At 54.4% G+C, this 18,458-nt stretch overlaps 1 protein-coding gene across 1 annotated transcript in view; it reads right to left on the reverse strand.

Annotated features, from left to right (window-relative positions):
* The window catches only part of LOC144153654 (uncharacterized), a 52,451-nt gene extending 33,993 nt beyond the window's left edge, over positions 1–18,458 (reverse strand). Inside the window, exons 1-2 of the mRNA XM_077685311.1 lie at positions 18,036–18,458; positions 14,370–14,798 (exon numbers count right to left, since the gene is read on the reverse strand). Of these exons, the coding sequence (XP_077541437.1) occupies positions 14,370–14,798; positions 18,036–18,062 (456 nt within the window). The 5' untranslated portion in view covers positions 18,063–18,458. The remainder of the gene's footprint in view (positions 1–14,369; positions 14,799–18,035) is intronic.

Below are 18,458 nucleotides of genomic sequence, written 5' to 3' on the forward strand. Positions count from 1 at the left end.
AAAAAAAAAAACTTCCGTACTTGGAACGCCGGCCCTTTAACATCAGCGTTTAAACGTAGCACCAGCCCAGTGGACATGCCATCCATCAGTACGGGAATCAAGCCTGTAGATGCTTGTGCACTCCCCCCACATCCCTCCCACTATTCATCACTACAAACCCGCCCACGCATCAACCGGCAAGCGGTCATGCGCGCGTGCTTAGAAGTGAGAGACGCCGTCGAAAATATCTCCTGAAAGCCCTCTGAATAAGAGATACTGGCTCACGACGGCGTTCCAAACGGGCAATTTGCTGTTGTTCATCAGGGAGGCATTCGCCGCTGCTCGACGAGCTGAACTTGAGGAGATGACGGTGTTGCCAGGCGCTTTCCGTTGTTTTTGCTCCAATTGGCGCTTGTGTTCGGGCCAAAGCTTAAGAATTCCATTCTTGCTCTTCTTCCTTCAAACGAACGGCATGCATCCGTCACATAATGGCTTAAAACATGGAAGCCCTTGAGCTCTATTGTCGCGCACAAACATGTGGCTGTCAGTTTTCCTTCCCCCTCGTACGCTTCTTACTGTATGTGTAAGATGTCTGTGTAACGCATCAACCCACACCCGAACCACTCGATTGAGGAGGACAGCCGCATTGACAGAGAGATGAAACTTTGTAATTTCGACATCTTAACCTCCCACCAGCACAACCGTCATTTTAGCGGTCGCGGCTTGAAGCTTAGCTCTGCGTGCACACCCCCCCCCCCTTTCTTTTTTACCCGCAAAAACCGTGCACGCATAAACCAGCAACCGGTGATGGCGCATATTCAGGCGTGAAAGACACTTTCGAAAATGTCGCTCGGAAGGCCTTCCAAGCTCAAAAAGAAATATGGACGTTCCAAGTGGGGAAGTTTCTCTTTTAACGGGAGAGATTCGCAGCTATTTGGCGAAGTGAATTTGAGTGGAAATGGCGTCGGCGGGTTTCGGTCGTTTTAGGGGCAGCCCTTTGGCAGCTGTTACCTGGGCTTCCCGGGAGAGGCGTCTGTTTATATAAGCGTAACCGAGTGAGCGAACACGGCAGCGCAGGAAGAAAGAAAACGGAGGGGCGTCTAGCGAAGGTTGAAGTGGAGTAGGATATGTAGGGCTACGACGTCATCTCTCACTGCCTTTCCCTCAAACATATTTCATGTGTCGCCACCAAGGTGCCCCCTCCCCCCTGACACTTTTCCCACACGCAGTTCCTTTCTGCGCTAATCGAAGCCACCTGACGTTTGCGCGGCAGGTTCAAATATATAAAACAACATGCTCGCTGCTCCCTTTAGTGGGGCTAATCCGAACCACGTGACATTTGCGCGGAAGGTTCAAAGACGATTTGCAACATGCTGGACGGCGGCGGCGGAGCACTCGGAGGTAGCAGCAGAGTAGCGCGCGCCGCCGTACGTTTGCTGATCACGCGATACGCACAAGAAATGCACCGTGACCGAGAAGACTGCAGCTCGCGCTGTATGTATGTATGTATTTATTGCACAAAAAACAAGAAGGGAAGGTCCACCAACAGGCGTAAATTGTCTCGCCTAGGGGCGGACACCGGAACGCCTGCTGGTGTGGGGGAGGTGGGATAGGGAGGAAAGAGTACATAGGAATAGGGGGATAGGGTAGAGGGCTAACATAAATATATGAAACATGGGCAAGAATAACCTATATACAACGTTGGGTGAAAGAGAAAAAAAACACAAAAAAAGGAAACACTAGACAAATAAATAAATATCAAAATACAGGACACGAAGGAGTAGGACACCTGCACACTTACACACACGCACTCACACACCCACACACACACACACAGGAATTCTACCCTAACAGCTACACTCCACTGCGACCCGGGCAGTTACGTAGAGTTGTAGCTTAGTGCATTGTGGAGCCCCGAGGCCCCCAGGTATGCTCCCAGGGCCTCGAGCACTTTGTCCCGCTCCCTGGCATTTCCTGGGGGCCAAAGCAGTTCCTCGAGCGGCCGCACCCCTCGGAGCACGGCCAGAAGCTCCGCCCGCCCTGCCGCAAACTTGGGGCACTCGTACAGTACATGCGGCAGGGACTGCACGGGCGCTCGGCAGTGCGTGCAGGCGGGACTGGCCACCAGCCCCAGTCGGTGCTTCCGCTCTGACGTCCACGCGGCCCCCACGCGGAGGCGCAGGACGGCCGAGCGCAGTCGACGAGGCAGGCGTGATGCCCGCACAGGCGGCAGACCCCCTCCGACACGCAGCCGCGGGTCTGGATGCCCGGTGCAGAGGTGTCGCTGGATGAGAAGGCGGGCGTCGTCCGCTGCCGCCTGGGCCAACATGTCCGAGGGAGGCAGCGCGTGAGCCCCGGCGGCCAGCTCGTCTGCCCGCTCATTTCCGTCCAGGCCGATGTGGGCGGGGACCCACTGAAGGCACAGCCGAGTTCCCCGGTCCGCCAGCTGCGCCGCTTTCTCCCGGATGCCTCGCACCAACAGGGAGTGCGAGTCGCCGTCCCGTAGACGCGCCAGGGCCACCCGGGAGTCGCACAGCAGGGCACAGCGCTCGGGAAAGGGCTCCACCTCCAGCAGCAGGTCCAGGCCCAGTCCGACACCCACCAGCTCGGCAGTGGCCGAAGATGAGGCATAGGACAGCCGCGCCTGCCGGGTAGCCCCTCCCAGCACGGCTGCCGCTGCGGCCGACCCCTGCTGCTGCCGCACCGAGCCGTCCGTGTAGACAAGGGTGTGGCTTTCGAGGTCGCCCCAGATGACGCCCCGTGTCAGCTGCAGTTGTCCGCATGGGGGCGTCCGCCGCTTGCTGCGCAGACCTGGGATGTCCAGCCTCACTTCAGCTGTCAGAGCAGGAGCCGGGCCACCAGGTTGCGCATCCACGGGGGCCACCACCTCTTCGTAGAGCGCGAGCATGCGCCCCATGCGCGAGCGGTGGTGGCCCCTCAGTCGCTGCAGCAGCGGGCCGCCCCCCTCGGCGCGCCGCAGCCGGTCAATTTGGCCAAGCGCCCGCTGGTCAGCCGTCATCTCGAGGGTCCACGCCCCCGCCTCGGCCAGCGTCTTCTCGCACGACGAGCTCTGGGGCAGGCCGAGGCAAGCGCGGACCCCCTTGCGGTGATGCCTTTCCAGCTGCCGCCAGGTCGGTTTCCGCAGGCTCACCAGCGGCAGCGCATACATGAGGAGACCCACAGCGGAGGCGTTGTACAGCCGGAGAGCCGTCCGCTGTGAGCAACCCATGTCCCGGGCCACCATCTTGTGCACCGCCGTGGTGGCCAGCTGCGCCCTGGCTCGGAGCTCCTTGGCTGCCTGCCGGAAGTTCAGCCGGTGGTCCAGGGTGAGTCCCAGGTACCGCACCCTGGTCTTCCACTGGAGCTCCTCACCATCGATGGTCAGGCGCCGGGTCCGTGCACGGGCGGCGGCGTCTGGATGCACCAGCATGGCGTCTGTCTTTGACGCCGACAGCTGTAGGCCGACGCCCGCCAGCTTGGCCCAGACTGCATCCATGGCCGCCTGCAGCTGCCGCACAATGGCTCGGCCCTGACCCTTGGGCCCCAGCACCCACAGGGCGATGTCGTCGGCGTACACCGAAATGTACACTCGGTGGCCCCCTCCTCTGGGCAGGCAGCCTGGCAGGGCGGCCATCACCAGGTTGAAGAGGAAGGGGCTGATGACGGAGCCCTGTGGGGTGCCCACGTCCACCGGCTGGGGGGCCGACAGGGCGTCTCCCACCTGCACCTGCGCCGTGCGGCCCCAGGAACGCCTCGACAAAGCCCCGCAGCTTGCCCCCAATGCCAGCCTCCTCCATGGCCAGGGAGATGGCACGACGCTGCAGATTGTCGAAGGCGCCCTTCACGTCCAGCAGCACCAAGGCCGCCACCTGCTTGGAGGCCATGGCTTGTTCAAGGGCCGCCACGACGTCGGCGATGGAGTCGGTGGCTGCCCGGTGCCTCCGGAAGCCCGTTAGCTGCTCGGGGATGGCCTCTTCCTCCGCTGCGATGGCCTCCATCCTCCGCAGTGCCACCCGTTCGAGCAGCTTGCAGCCACAGGATGTGAGGGCCACAGGCCGGTACGCCGTGACTGCCACAAGGCCCTTGCCTGGCTTTGGGATGGGCCGCAAGATGGCTAGCAGCCACTCTGGTGGTAGCTGGCCCGCGTCCCAAATGACGTTGTAGGCGGCCAGGAGCCGGCCGAACCCCACCTCATCCAGATTGCGCATCATCTGGTAGGTGAGGCCGTCCGCCCCTGGCGCCGACTTACGCTTGCAGCTGCGGAGGGCACTGCGGAGCTCAGTCTCCGTGATAGGGGCGTTGTTGAGGGGTTGAAGTACCTCCCCCGTCTCAGCAACAGCAGCAGCGGGCCCTGGTTCCGCCTGGTGTGGCGGCAGGAAGTGTGCAGCGAAGAGGTTGGCCAACTCCGCAAAGCTGGCCTGCTTGCGGATGGCCATGGCAGCCAGGGGGTTGCGGTTTCTCTGGGGCTTCAGGACGGCGTTGAAGATGCCCCAGAGGCGGCGGCAGCGTGGGTCGGCCTCCGAGCTGACGCATAGCTCGGCCCAGCGCTGCCGGCTCAGGCGGTTGGCGTGACGGCGGCAAGCCGCATCCACTCGCCAGTATGCTGTCCAGTCCGCCCGCTCCCCCGAGCGCTGGGCCTTCCTCTCCGCACGGTTGCGCACCGCCCGCAGCTGCAGCAGCTTCAGGTCCGGCGTGGTGGCCCCCTCTGCTACTGTGCAGCTCTGCGTGGCTTGTCTGGCGCAGCAAACCAGGCCCCGGAACAGCTCGGCTCCTTCCCCCAGGTCCTGCTCGGCAAGGCGGCGCCGGAACAGGTCCCAGTGGGTGAGGTGGTGCAGTGCGGCCCGCTTGGCTGTCCTGTCGGGTGGTGCGATGTGCAGCGGGTAATGGTCGGATCCCCACGTGCTGGGCTCCCTCCTCCAGGTGGCCTCAACCCCGGCTGACACTAGGGTGAGATCAATGGCGGTGGCTGCGCAATTGCTCCGCCGGAAGGTGCTCTCACCAGTGTTCAGCACGGACAGGTTGAGGCGCAGCATGGCGTCCCACAGATGCTCTCCGCGTGCGTCTATCCGGCCATCTCCCCAGGCAGTGTGGTGTGCGTTGAAGTCACCACAGAGGAGATGGCGGACTGCACACAGGGACACCAGCCGATCCAGGAGGCACGCGTCCCAAGGCCGTCCAGGGCGCACGTACACACTGCACACTGTAAAGTCTGCACCACCCGCACTGAGCCGCAACGTCACTGCCGCGCACTCTTGCACCACTGTCGTCACCGCACTGGTATCCAGCTCTGCGTGCTGCACATCGTTCCTCACAAACAGTGAGGCACGCGAGGTTCCTGGGGGGTGGGACGGGTCGCCACACACCACCTCCGAGCACTGGGCACTGTCACACGCCGTAGGGCTGTGATAGCCGGTGTAGCCCGGCAGGCGAGTCCCCCCCGAGCCGTCCCTTCCCACTCGCACATAGCTCTCCTGTAGAGCCACGACATGGGGCTCGTGCTGCAGCAGAAACGTACTCAGCTCCGCACGACGCGGTCGCAGCGAGTTGACGTTCCACTGCAGCACTGTAGGCACCAGGGGCTGTGTGCGGCGGCTCCTAGCCATGGCGGGGCTCGGGGTGTGGCTGTTCTTGTGAGGCCGGCTGCTTGCACAAGCTCTTCCGTCCTCGCTTCGACCGCACAGGGGCCGCCTGGCTGCTGGGCTGTCGCTGAGCTGTGTGCTGCTGCCGCTCCGTCCCGGATGCAACACTGCTGCTGCCTGGCTGCTGGCGCATCGTAACGGGTGCGACAGGGGGCGGCTGGGGCTGCGTGGCCGCTCGCAGGGCTGCACGGACGCCCATGCGAGAGGCAGGCGCCGGGGCTCGTACCAGTTCAGCACACACACGACGCTCCTCCTGCCAGCGCGGGCAGGAGTGGTCCAGCACGACGTGGGGGCCCCCGCAGTTGGTGCAATAAGGCTTCGCGGCCTTGCACGCTGCCTTCAGGTGGGAACCCCCGCATCGCCAGCACCTCCTCTCGCGGTTGCAGCTCGCTGTGGCGTGGTCCAGCCTGCCACACCTGCCGCACTGCAGTGGTCGCGGTCGGCACACTCTCACCGGCCGTCGGAGCTTGTGCAGCGCTACCTCCGCAGGGGGGATCGACGCCGAAAAGCGCAGGTATATTGCAGTCCCCCTGCGAACAGCTGACTGCACCGGCACGGGCGTTTCGAGGCTGGAGGCGACTGCCTCGGCCGTGATCGCTATGTCGTCGACCACGATAACACCCGTGCTGCTCGACGACGGCTGTCGCGGGCTCACGTCGATGCCACAGATGGTGGTGATGGCCAGTAGCACCTCCATGGCCTCCTCGGTACCCGCGTCCGCCGCCACGACGTTACGCTGCGCGTTCACACGCACGTCCACCACGCCAGGCCGCGCCGTGAGCTGCCCAGCGATTGCGTCGCGCGCCAGCTTCGCGAACGTTGCCCTCGGATCCTTCGGGCGAAAAAGGACTGTCCCGAGGGTTGTGGGGCGTGGGGGAAGCTTTTTCCCCTCGTTGCGAAGCCTACGTGCCGCTCTCTTACGCTTAGAAAGCGACACGACCTCCTGCCAGCCGTCCTGTGCGGTGTGGTTGCCGCTGCCGCCGCTGGCCGCCAGGGCAGGAGGCTGCGCTGCGCTCGCGTCCTCGCGTGGGCAGCTCTTAGCGCTCACAGCGCCGCCTATCACTTCCTCACTCGCTGCGACGGGAATTTTTTCTCCTCCGACGGTAGCGGAAGGGTCCCGAAGGGCGCTGGCCACCTTGCCGTTTCTCCCTTGTGATTATGGTCCCTAGCAATTGTGCTAGTCTGCCGTCCGCGCGCTTTCTCTATGGGAAGGCGTGTCCGCGCCGCTGATGCACGCACAGCGCTGCGCAGAGGGCGCTGCGAGCAATCGGAGCGCCCGAGCGGCCGGATTGAGAGCGGCCGCACGCCTGCCTGTGCCGCGCGCTACTGCCGCGGAGCGCGAGCGCGCATCGGGGTTTGGCGGCCACTTATAGCTGTGAAATCGAATGGTACGAGGTACATCAGCTCCCAATCAGCTCACTATAAGACCTTTTAGTTTCACGCCCCGAGTTTTTCGCGAATTGGGCTACGGAGCCTCTTTGCGGCCGCTGAATTTCGCGAGTGCATGAGACCGAAGGATGAAACCGCAGCAACCAGCGTAGCTGTTTCACTACCACCGCTTGAACCATTATTAAAGTGAAGCTTTCTATGTATCACTGATGGCCTATGTCGCCTCGAAAAAGCACTGCAGGAAAGCCAACTGTCTCTGACGACGGTGATGTTTGTGAGTAAAGTGAGAGGGAAAAAAACGCTCCCCGTGGTCAGAATCGAAGCTGGCTCCATCGTGTTATGTAGCCGACGTCTATTTCAATGCGCAATTCCAACATGGTCAAAACAGTTTGAATTTGGAGAGGAGTGCAGTCAGAAAAAGTATCCACTCCTGCACTCCGCAACGATGGTTGAACACAAATCTTTCTTTGCGTGAAATCAAACGGCAGAGGGTCGATGTCAAATCCGGCGCGATCATAAGTCCAAAATGCGTGCGAGTCAAAGTGAAAAAAGTGAAAGCTCAATGAGTCAAAGTCAAAACTCATACGACAAGGAATCGCTCACAAGAAAGCTTCGCGTTCAACCATCAATGTTCAGACAGTGAGATCCCGTTCAAAAAGAGCTCCCTGCGGCACCAGAAGCTGCGTTTGATCCACATCGAAACTACCGGGTCATTCCCGAACGTCATTGACGGTGACAAGCACGCAGACGGCTGGTAGGCTGACAAAAAGAAAAGCGAAAGCTTGGGTAAAATGAGCCAGCAAAAACTTGTTCCTATATACTTTGGGCAGAGTGCGGGGGGAGGGGGGATAAAGCGAGGTATATATGGTCATGACAGTATAAATAAACCTCAATATTTTTACTCCTTGGTTTCAAACAGCCGCGATTATAATGATTGGCCATAACACAAATATTCTCCCGTTTTGCTTTCCCCGCGTGCGCCTCGCAATTCCCTCCGAGTGTGGGTGATCAAAAAGAACCTGTGCAATGAGGAATGCAAGCGAAGTCACTGCATTTGCAGCCGGGTGTTATTAAAAATCAGTTTCACGTACACAATACTGGCGAATGTTTCAAATCGTGGTATTCACTAAAATTACAGGCAGGCAAAAGAGGTTTGATAGTACCCAAATTTTTGAAAATTTCGAGGTAAGCGTAGTGTTGGGTTAAGCGAAATGCGAAAAATGTATGGCCAGATCACTGGAATAAGAGCCAGTGCTGGTAACAAACGGTCCAATGCACAGGGACGCTTCCGGAATACAGGAAAAATAATTTGCAGAAAAAACATTTTTTGTTCTAGGTATTGCGGAAAAAGAACTGCGTGATGCTCGCCTGTTTCGCCTTCGCATCTGGCCCCAAAAAAGTGTTCTCGAGCTTCTCAATGCCGCATCAACTGTTGGTCGCCAACGCTATATTCTATCTTGCTGTGAAGCAGGCAAACCATATGTTTTTCTTGTTCCTGCCGTTTTTGGCACTTCTTGAGACACGTAGTCGTCCACATGATCAGAAGCGTCTTCCCCAGCTATATCAACAATGTAGGCGTCGGACAGCACTCCGCTAGCAGGACATCGGCCGCACAGTGCGTACCCCGCGCAAATTTGCCGTTCGCGACGGTGTTCGGCGGGTAATGGGAGCTAAGCTTTAACCGAGAGCTTATCAGCTGCCTGCAGCGGATGTTGCATTGCGTCCTCTTTGTCAATATTTCCAGATATCCGTGATCCCCGAAAGGTCGTTTCGAGACAAAGGGTGGAAAATGTCGCCTATGGCAGGTATATGCACGGCAAACAAAGGTTTCGACTTAACCGGTATTTCCAGATATCCGAGTTCGAGTTATGGAGAAATCACTGTATCTGATGACTGAAGGTGATAAAACTTCGTATACATGTGCACACGTGTTGATTTTTTATTCGGCATTTACATTTAACAGATTCCCAGTTGACTGGACGTAACTGAGGGGGCCGCGAAGACGTGCGCTTAAGGGCCTCCAGATGAACGATGCGAAAGGTCGTAAGGCACCGGTTCGAGCTGTTTTATTTACATACACGTACAGGGGACGTCTTGGGAAACTTGCAAAGAAAGACGGTTCCAAAGAGCCATACAAAAAAGCGGAGCGCCGACAAACCACACACACATTTTCACGCGCTGACTAATCCATCAGTTAACAACGGCGGGGGTATTCACAAAGAACGGTTGTTTTCTAGCTGAAGTCCCGCATGATGTTTCCAAGCTGGAAAACGACGCCGTGCCGGCAGTGTTCCCGAAGCCCCCGTGTATGTGTCGAAATCGAAACAGCGTAGCGACACGATCCCACGGTTTTTACAAGGTTCGATCCTTCATAATACGCGAAAACGTACTCCTGTCACTTCACGCTTCGGTTAAAACTATTCGTACTGGTGAGAACCAACTTATTTGGCTAATCTGGTTTGTCGACAGAAACGGATAGGGTCCGAAAAGGGGCAGTTAAAATGGGCTGAACCCGCTCAGAAATAGTGCAGAACTACGAAGGCAGCAGCGGCACGGCAGAGCGCCGTCACCGAACAGGGCGCCGTCCGCCGCTGCCCATCGCGCCGGCCGGCCACCGCGCTCCGATTGACTGCAGCGCCGCCGCTGCATGCATCACAGAGGAGCCCCCTTCGCGGCCGGCGGACGGCAGACTAGCACATATTTCTAGGGACCATATTGTGATGGTGTCCGTCCCTTCCCCCGCGGCCGCCGGCGTGGCTTTTCCCGCAGCGCGTCCGCGTAGCTGCCGGCAGCTCGCTGGTTTCTCGGAACGTCCTCAGGCCGCGCGGCGACTGTCGCCGCCGGGGCCGGGCTGCGCTCCTCCGCCGCTGCAGCTGCGAGAAGGGACCGAATGGCCGCCGCTACAGCGACGTCCTCCCCCGCTCCGTCCAACATGGCGCCGCTGGTCGCCTCGCCGTCTCGCCGCCAGCAACGCTCATGCTCGATGTGGACGGCGTCCAGTTCGTCGATGACGAATGCGGCAAGCGCGATGACCAGTTGGCCGCGCTCGCCCTGCGCCGTCCGACGCCCGTCCAGGTTCCGCAAGTTCTCGAGCTGCCGGCGAAGCATTTGCAGCGTCGCCCTCACTGCGGCGTCGGCGTGCTGCCGCTCGTCGTACCCCGGCGCGCGTTCCACGGTCGTTGGGGGGCTCGGTGAGGTCCCAATATTCCCCGAGGGGAACTCCGTGATGGGCGGTTCAGTTGTGGGGCTCTGGCTCACCTCGGAGTCGTCTGGGAAGCCCTCGATCTCGGCCAGCGTGGGCTCCGCGCCGGCCCGCTGTAGCTCGTCGTCAGGCTCCACGCTCGCCGGTGCGCCGGCGCGTCCGTCGCCGCTCTCCGTGGTGCCCACGCGCTCGGGAGAGCTCGAGCGCGAGTCGCCCGGGTTCATGGCTTGCGATACCGCAGCCCCTGGGGGGGTAAGAAGTACTAGTTCGCCGAATTATAGGAAACTTTTCGGGAGCAGATGAGAGATGCGGCCGCCATGCTTGGCCCCCTGGTGTCCTCTCCGACAAATTTCATATTAGGGAGCGTAGGAATCGTCCGTGAACTTTTTACGCCCACCCGTGCTTCTTTTTATTTTTCGCAATCATCTGATAACCGCACTACCGCCGTTAGCTGCGGACTGCGCAACTTGCCAAAGGGCATCGGTGAAGGCGAGGGGAAATTGTTGTGAAAGAAGTGTCAGGGATTGCGAGGAGGAGCCCCGGAACGGCGCCGAGTAAATCGATGACACCGGAATGAAAACTGGGAAGGGGGGGGGGGGGAGGTTAGACATATACTGCTTTGCAGTAAAAAAAGCACCAAAACGTTGATATTGCTCTATAGTTTTCTTTGCCCTGCCTTTCACAACCAAACGTGTCATCAATGAGGAGGAAGTGAGTTCCGTGGTCAGTTTTTGAGGACAGTACAGTGGACAAGTTCCGTTTTTTACAGATACAAATAACAACATATATGTCAGGGGAAACTGTTAATGTGCGCACTTAATCCGTTGGCAAGAAACTGCAGCCCTGGACCATGTCTTGGAAGCAGAAACAGTAATAAAGCAGATTAAACATGCAGAAAGGCAGGCCGGTACCTCACACTGTTTCATTCGACCAGCGATCATCTTTTCTGCTTTTTCTGTAGTTTTGACTCTTTCAGATCTGCTATTTTACGAAGGTGCACTTGTACTGACTGCCCAACTCGCTACATTACTTCTACTGTTATTCGTTCCGGAGGGGAGTACTGCTGTGGACGAATTAAAGAGCGTTTACCCAAAAAAATTCCCCCGCATTTCCCCGAGGGGGAGAATGTGAAAGTGCGAATGCACGGTTGTCGGCCCGCTTGAGGCGCTTGAGCTCGGCCCCCGCAGCCCACCGCCTCGCCGCCTTCTCTTCCATCTCTTCCATCGGGTTTGTAGTATCACGTGTACACCACGCAGTTATCAAGCCGCTATAACGCCGCTGAGTCGCCAACGCACGCCGCTGACGACGTAGTTTGAATGCGTTAAAGATATAAGGCGCGTCACTAACACTGATATCAGCGTCGCGTCCGTGGCTTGGTCGGTAGAGCGTCGCGCTGCGGCCGCAAAGTCCTCGGAACGAAACCTGGCGCCGGATGCTGTTTCTTTTTTAAATATAGAGGAGCACTGCGGACGCCGCCGCCGCCGCCGGCGGTGGATGGTTTGGGGTCGCTTATAAAGTGCATTCGCACTTAAAAGTCCCATCTCATACTCCACGCGTCAGGCTTCCTTTTCATTTTGTAACAGCATAATCTGTTACAAGATTCCGCATTGTAGCACACGGAACGATGGCCGGGGGTCAAGCGGTACTATGACATACTGATTATAATGCACACATCCGGTATAGCTATCGCAAAAGGAAGTGCAGTGGTCAGAGCAATAATGCAGTGACTAAGCGTTAACTGAAGCTTACTTTTAACAAAAGTGTGGCTAACACATTCGATAAGGTGACATCTAACAAATTATTCAGGGTGACAAAATAATCTAATTCATTGGCAGTATTTATGTGCCTGTTGTAGGATTTTTCTATTTTGTTGCAAATATAAAAAAAAAATGTGCGCAATCGGTATTAAGCGCTGGTATTTGAACACTCCAGTACGCAGGCCTAACTTGAAGGCTTCAAGGTTAGCGTGATGGGCGACTCCATAGCAACGATTGCGATTTAAACAAAAAAGAAAAGGGCAGAAAATATATCCCACCGTCATATCTCTTGGCGCTTGCTTTATAAATAGTCGCTAAGACAAAATAAACTATGGGCGAGAAAGTAGGTGGTAAATCGTCGCCACTTCATCTGTTTTTCTAATATCTCGTCATTGTTTAAAGTTTGCTTTGCAATTGCGCCACTGCCCTTTGGGAACAGCAGCATTTTGAATTTTTGTTTGTATTTTGATTTGACTGTCGTTTTAAACTACTAAATGTTTTTTCTAATGTCAGTGATAATTCAACTCATCGAACGGGTTCGCAAGCCGATTAAAGCACCTGAATCGGTTCGCGAACCGGTTCGGTAGGTGATTTTCTCGAACCGGAACGAAATGATTTCGCCGGAACCAGAACAGTAACCGAACCGGTATTTGTTCCGGTTCCACACTGATTATATATATATATAGATATTCGGGGGTCGTGGGTTCGGATCCCACCTGGCGGGCATTTTTTTCTCCACTTTCTTTCTTTCCAAATTCTTCATCTGTTTCTATGACCCACCACATCCTCCCCTTTGCTTTCCGAGGTTTTCTTGACTGCCAACCCTTATTTCTGTCTTATTGAACGAGCCCCTCATTTCCTATTCTGATTCGCTACATGCATAGCGAGGGCCTCTGTTCTGGCAGTCTTGGTGCCATAGGGAGCTGAAGAGGGTTCAACGCTGGTCGACCACTCTCGACATGTCGTAGACACTCGAGTCACGGCGCGGGGGTTAAAAAGAAGGTCCCCTTCACCCCGAGTAGTCCGAGTGGCGCTGGCTACCAACCCCAAGCACAGGAAACAAAAATACCTTAACATAAATACCCGAGAAAGTGGGGGGGGGGGGGGAAATCGCCCCGCCGGTAGCGTAGTGGTTATTGCACCAGACCGGTATTCTGGAGGTCGTGGGTTCGGATCCCACCTAGCGGGCATTTTTTCTCCACTTTCTTTCTTTCCCAATTCTTCATCTGTTTCTATGACCCACCACATCCTCCCTTTTGCTTTCCGAGGTTTTCTTGACTGCCAACCCTTATTTCTCTCTCTCTCTCTCTCTCTCTCTCTCTCTCTCTCTCTCTCTACACACACACACACACACACACACACACATATATATATATATATATATATATATATATATATATATATATATATATATATATATATATATATATATATATATATATATATATATATATATATATATATAGTTGCAAGAAACAGTTTCTTGGACACCGGTCAAACTTATTATCCGGTTTCCGAACGCATCATGACAGGGAGGTGAGAGAATATTTTCTTATATTTAAATTCAATACAGTCGCACGTGGTTTGAATGAAAGTGCTGGAAAACTGAGTTGCTTGTATCATTGACCGTATTCAATATTACTGCCGTTTACCCCCCCGCCCCACTTTTTCTTGCACGTGCGCACTCATGCTATAGCTGACTTCCAATATTGCACGCGTCGTACTTAAAAAGATGTTGTACTTCAGTCAACAGATTGTCGCACAAAGCCCTGATACATTGTATATGCATTGTGTTACTTGGATGTTATCGTTTCCGCCCTCTTGTGGTGCTTCAGTGAACTCCCTTATATGCTATTTGACAACAGCCATCGCTGTTATTCTGACGAAGGCCGGTCCTCCGGCCGAAACGTTAAAAACCATTCCTTTCTCGACGTGTGTCCCCCCCTTTTTTAATATATATATATATATATATATATATATATATATATATATATATATATATATATATATATATATATATCGATACGTCAGAAGATGATGCAATGGGCCCGGTGGAAATACCGTAGAGCGAACAGACGGACGGGTAACAAACAAACTTTATTGACGTTTCGGCCTGGGACAGGCCTTCGTCAGGAAGGCCTGTCCCAGGCCGAAACGTCAATAAAGTTTGTTTGTTACCCGTTCGTCTGTTCGCTCTACGGTATATATATATATATATATATATATATATATATATATATATATATATATATATATATATATATATATATATATATATGGTTAGAAATTAGAGGTCATATTATTCTGCTCAAGGTTCGCTGATTTCCCGGGCGCCGTGGTCGCCACCAAAATGGCAAAATGGTGGTTCTCACTGATAAATGTGTTTCTTCTACTGAAACCCACCTGGTTGACGTAAGTGTCCCCTTCTTTCCCTTCGAACTGCCCGCACACGTGTTGAGAGAAGTTCCGACACGGGTCCACCAGAGGGTTCAGCGCTTTGTCCAGTAATTGCGCGAGTTGTATGCATGTGCTGGTGTAACAGGCGACGTAGTCACGAGTCGTTGTTGGTCGGGTCATCGGGGTAGGTGGAGGAGGTGGCGTTGGCGGCTGGGGTTGCGATGGGGACGGCTCCGTCTGCTTCGTTGTCGGCGCTGAGTCCGAAGTCGTGGTCAAAATCGTGTCTGTGGTCGTGCGATCGTCTCTTATGGCGTAGGCGAAGCCCAGGTAGCCGACGGCGCCAGCCCCCGCCCCGACGGTGAATCCGATGATCGAGGCAAGCACCACAGCCAGCGGAGAGTAGCCGCCTTCAACGACAACTTCCCCGGGTGGTCCCTGCAAGGACGTACACGGGGTGTCGCGCTTGTACGGGTACTGCGACGCTAACTGAGCTGTGCTTCGGGCAGCAGCTGGCTGTGCGCGCGCTCTGCTGCGAGAGGCTCTCTCTCTCTCTCCCCTTTAACGCGCCACTCCCGCTTAACAGTGTTGGTAGATGCGAGAGCGTCATCTATAACCACCCCCTCCCCCCTCCCCCCCTTAACTTCCATCTCCTCCCCAAACTCCCTTTCTCGCGCAGGCGCAGGGGTTTTCGTCGGAGGAATTTTCTGCGTACACGGGACCGGCGGATATTATTTTGGCCTAGACACACAACAGTCCGTTTCTAAGTATCGGCTGATCCGTGGTATGTACCATTTGCGTGTTGTTCCGATAACGGGTAAGGATAATGCGGTTGTAGATAAAATATCGGTTGAACACAAAAAAGCCCGCAATTTCCTGCTCTATTTGCGCGAATATAGAATTTATAAACAGCGACATTTGTTGCGTGTCCAAAAGTTTCGGTATATGAAAGACGGCTAGGTTTAAAGACCTTCCCTTTGGTTCAGATTTTATTCTAACCTGTTCTGTGTTATTTGTGTCGTTGAACAGCGCTAGAATGCGCGTATAAAGACTATGTCATGAAATGAGCTTTTTATCTCCGAGGCCCTTGATTTCACTGCGTATTTTCCCTGGCTGAAGGGGTTAACATTTAAGGAATTTTAGGTGCGTACCTTAGTACCTTAGGACCGCACAATGACCGTCCGCGTCCGTGAGCATTGCATTTACAATCGCAAGAAATCACACAGGCACCGGCAGGATTCGAGCCTGTGTCTGGTAGACCAGACAAAGTAAGTGTCAGTCGTCTTACCGATTGGGCTACGACCGTGAGTAAGTACCCGAGAGTCCCCCGCCTGTAACGGTGCGGAGTACCTTAGTACCTCCCAATGTCCGTCTGCGTACATCCGTACGCACACCACCATCAGACAAAAATCTAGCAAAATTCGATTTGAGGCGTGAGTTACAGTTTCATTTAGGGAGTAATAAAGGTGCAACTCACGGCTCAAATCGAATGACGGTCGGGGAGCAAATCAGATGTTACTCGGGGCGGAACTTGGATCTCATTTCGAGTCCCTGAACTCCGCACCCTCACCATCATCCACGGAGTGGAGATGCTGCCATTTCTTCTGCTAGCAAACTCGCTGCGATGAATTTTAAAGTGGCCAGGAAGACAAAATATAACTTTGTTTCGTTCGCAAAAAAAAAAAAAAAAGCTTTTTGTGATTTACTTCGCTCAATTCCAGCCCGGAAACATGGTTTTTGACGAAAAAAAAATCGCGAGAAATGCTGAAGAACTTTCCAATTTCTCGCTACAGTGACGTAATATAGGCAGGAGTGACGTATATTGGGTCAGTGCTGAAAATACACTTATGGGTGCATTAACCACACATGAGCCTTCAAGGCGTACGGTCAAGCGGCGCTACAGGCCAAACTACAATCGCCGAGTCGTATTTCCTGGCGGTGATTTTAATCGACGGCTGCAAATCGCACAAACAATGTTCTCTAACGATATAGCAACATCACCGAAAATTGGCTGGGCAGTTACACCGCCTCATCTGTTATCCGTTTCATATTCATTCTTTGTTGGAAGTTAGCGGTTTTTTTTAAGTGCAATGCTTCATGGATGGGCTTCAGCTGCCCACAGCGTGCGACGATTTATGTTCAATTGAATGTGTCATGTCGCGTTCACGCGATCGCGCCGCGTTATCATTATTTATGTTATGGCTGGAAGCGCTGACGTACTGGTGCTGATGCGCATGCGTCACTGATGCCTCAAGTGTAGATAAGCGCATGCATTGTACGTGGCTGGGGGATTGTTGCGTTGAGGCTGCCAGTGTGCGCCCCGGGATAAAGACTGTTCCTGTAAGAAACCAGCTCGGCTGATGCTACAAGAGAATGTTTTGTACAATTTCGAGGCGTGTGCTAACAGCGGAAAGTGATTTTTGTAGTTTCAGGGCATTGAATTCTACCGCGGCGAGCTGCAATCGGGGGCGCGCTAGAATTATGCAAATACGGTATGTTCATCCAGCACGCGTATACGCTCCAATGCAGTGAAGCCTGCAATCTGCTTTATCACATTTCGAATAGAATTAATCAAAGTTAACCTTCACATAACAACTTTATATTTTGCAACAAATTTCTTCTACAGTGGGCCCATCGCTTGCCATGTGTGTTTTAATTGTGTAAGTTTTTGTCAGCTTATTTCCGCTGCTATGTCTTGTCTATAGCGTACCGAATAGCACAACATTTTCTTTTGCAACGTATTCCTGCCGTTTTTCTTTACAACCTTTGCAGTATCCTATTCCTACGCAACAGTGCGCGGAATTGATTTTTTTTTTCAACCGAACAGCGTTACCTGTCACGCAAAGCTCCGTGATGTGATGCCGCATCAGCAAACGCCACAACAAGCAAAACTAGCTGCTGGCGTCCCAGGGGAACGACACGTTCCGCCTCAACATGAGCGAATAAAACGTACACCCGTACACTTATCGAATCATCTCGAAGTTCGTTAAACGACGCCCTGGGAATTTTCTGAACTGTCTCCCCCAGCCTGTTTTGGGAATACGTTGATTACGGTGCCAGAAAAGCGGAACTTCGAATTTAAGGCTCGATTGAAAAAGAAATTGTGTTATAGATTCTGGACTTTAGGCTCACGTACAAATTAGTAGCGTCCTTTCTATAGGCCTACATGTCGGTGCCATTAAATACCTTCAGTGTTATGGTCGTTAGAGCGAGCTCATCCGCTTGAAGCTTTCCGTATACTATAGGTTCAAATGACGCTCCACAGCAGGGAGAAATTACACAATACACGATTCGTTCATGAGCTGAATTCGTTACCAAGTGTATATTCTGCGAGGGACTCCGTTACATGGGAATCACTGGGCTAACAATCGCTGTACGCTCATTGTTCGGCCCGAGGTAGCTGCGGCCCATTGCCGCTTCCATGCGTCTGATGAAAGAAGAGATGCGTGATGTTTCAGCCGAGGGAACGGTGTTCCTTGCAATGAGCAAAGCGCCGATGCTCAGATCTACTGTTCAGTCCTGCCCTCAGCTATAATCCCGCTATTTCGGACACTGGACCTCCTCCCCCCCCCCCCTTTCCCCCCCCAAACACACACACACACACACACACACTATAAGCGATTCCTCGGTGATTCCGCAAAGAAAAGCAATGGTGAATAGAGCAGCGCCGCTTACTAAGTTCGGGGCCGCGGCGGCGCACATGGTAGGCTTCCTCTCGCTTTCGATCCTCGGCTTCTTCTTCGCTTGTGTATTCGCTGCGCATGCCTTCGTAGCAGTGCATCTCTTTCCTCTTCATCGGTGCCGTTTACTCGACGAATTCAACGGAATGCCTAAAAGTTACTGCGGGTGCTTAGAACTTTCTAAGGACATGAATGCGAAAACCTTGCTGGACCTTCTGTGGATCCGCCATTGAGGTTTCTGTGGAACTGTGCGGTCCCGGCGATCGCAACTTCGCCAGCCACCCAAAGAGCACCGTCCGAGGCTCGTTCCGCTAGCTCAGGGAGTTTTAGAATAGGGTGCCCCAACGTTCTGAGGTCCCCAAGCGCCTTGGGGAGCCGTACTGCGCATGCGCAGAACCCAAGCCGTCCTTAGGGGGTT

Source organism: Haemaphysalis longicornis, unplaced genomic scaffold, assembly GCF_048455015.1.
Source record: "Haemaphysalis longicornis isolate Haplotype H1 unplaced genomic scaffold, Haemaphysalis longicornis Haplotype H1 scaffold_9, whole genome shotgun sequence".
In the NCBI taxonomy this organism is placed as follows: Eukaryota; Metazoa; Arthropoda; class Arachnida; order Ixodida; family Ixodidae; genus Haemaphysalis; species Haemaphysalis longicornis.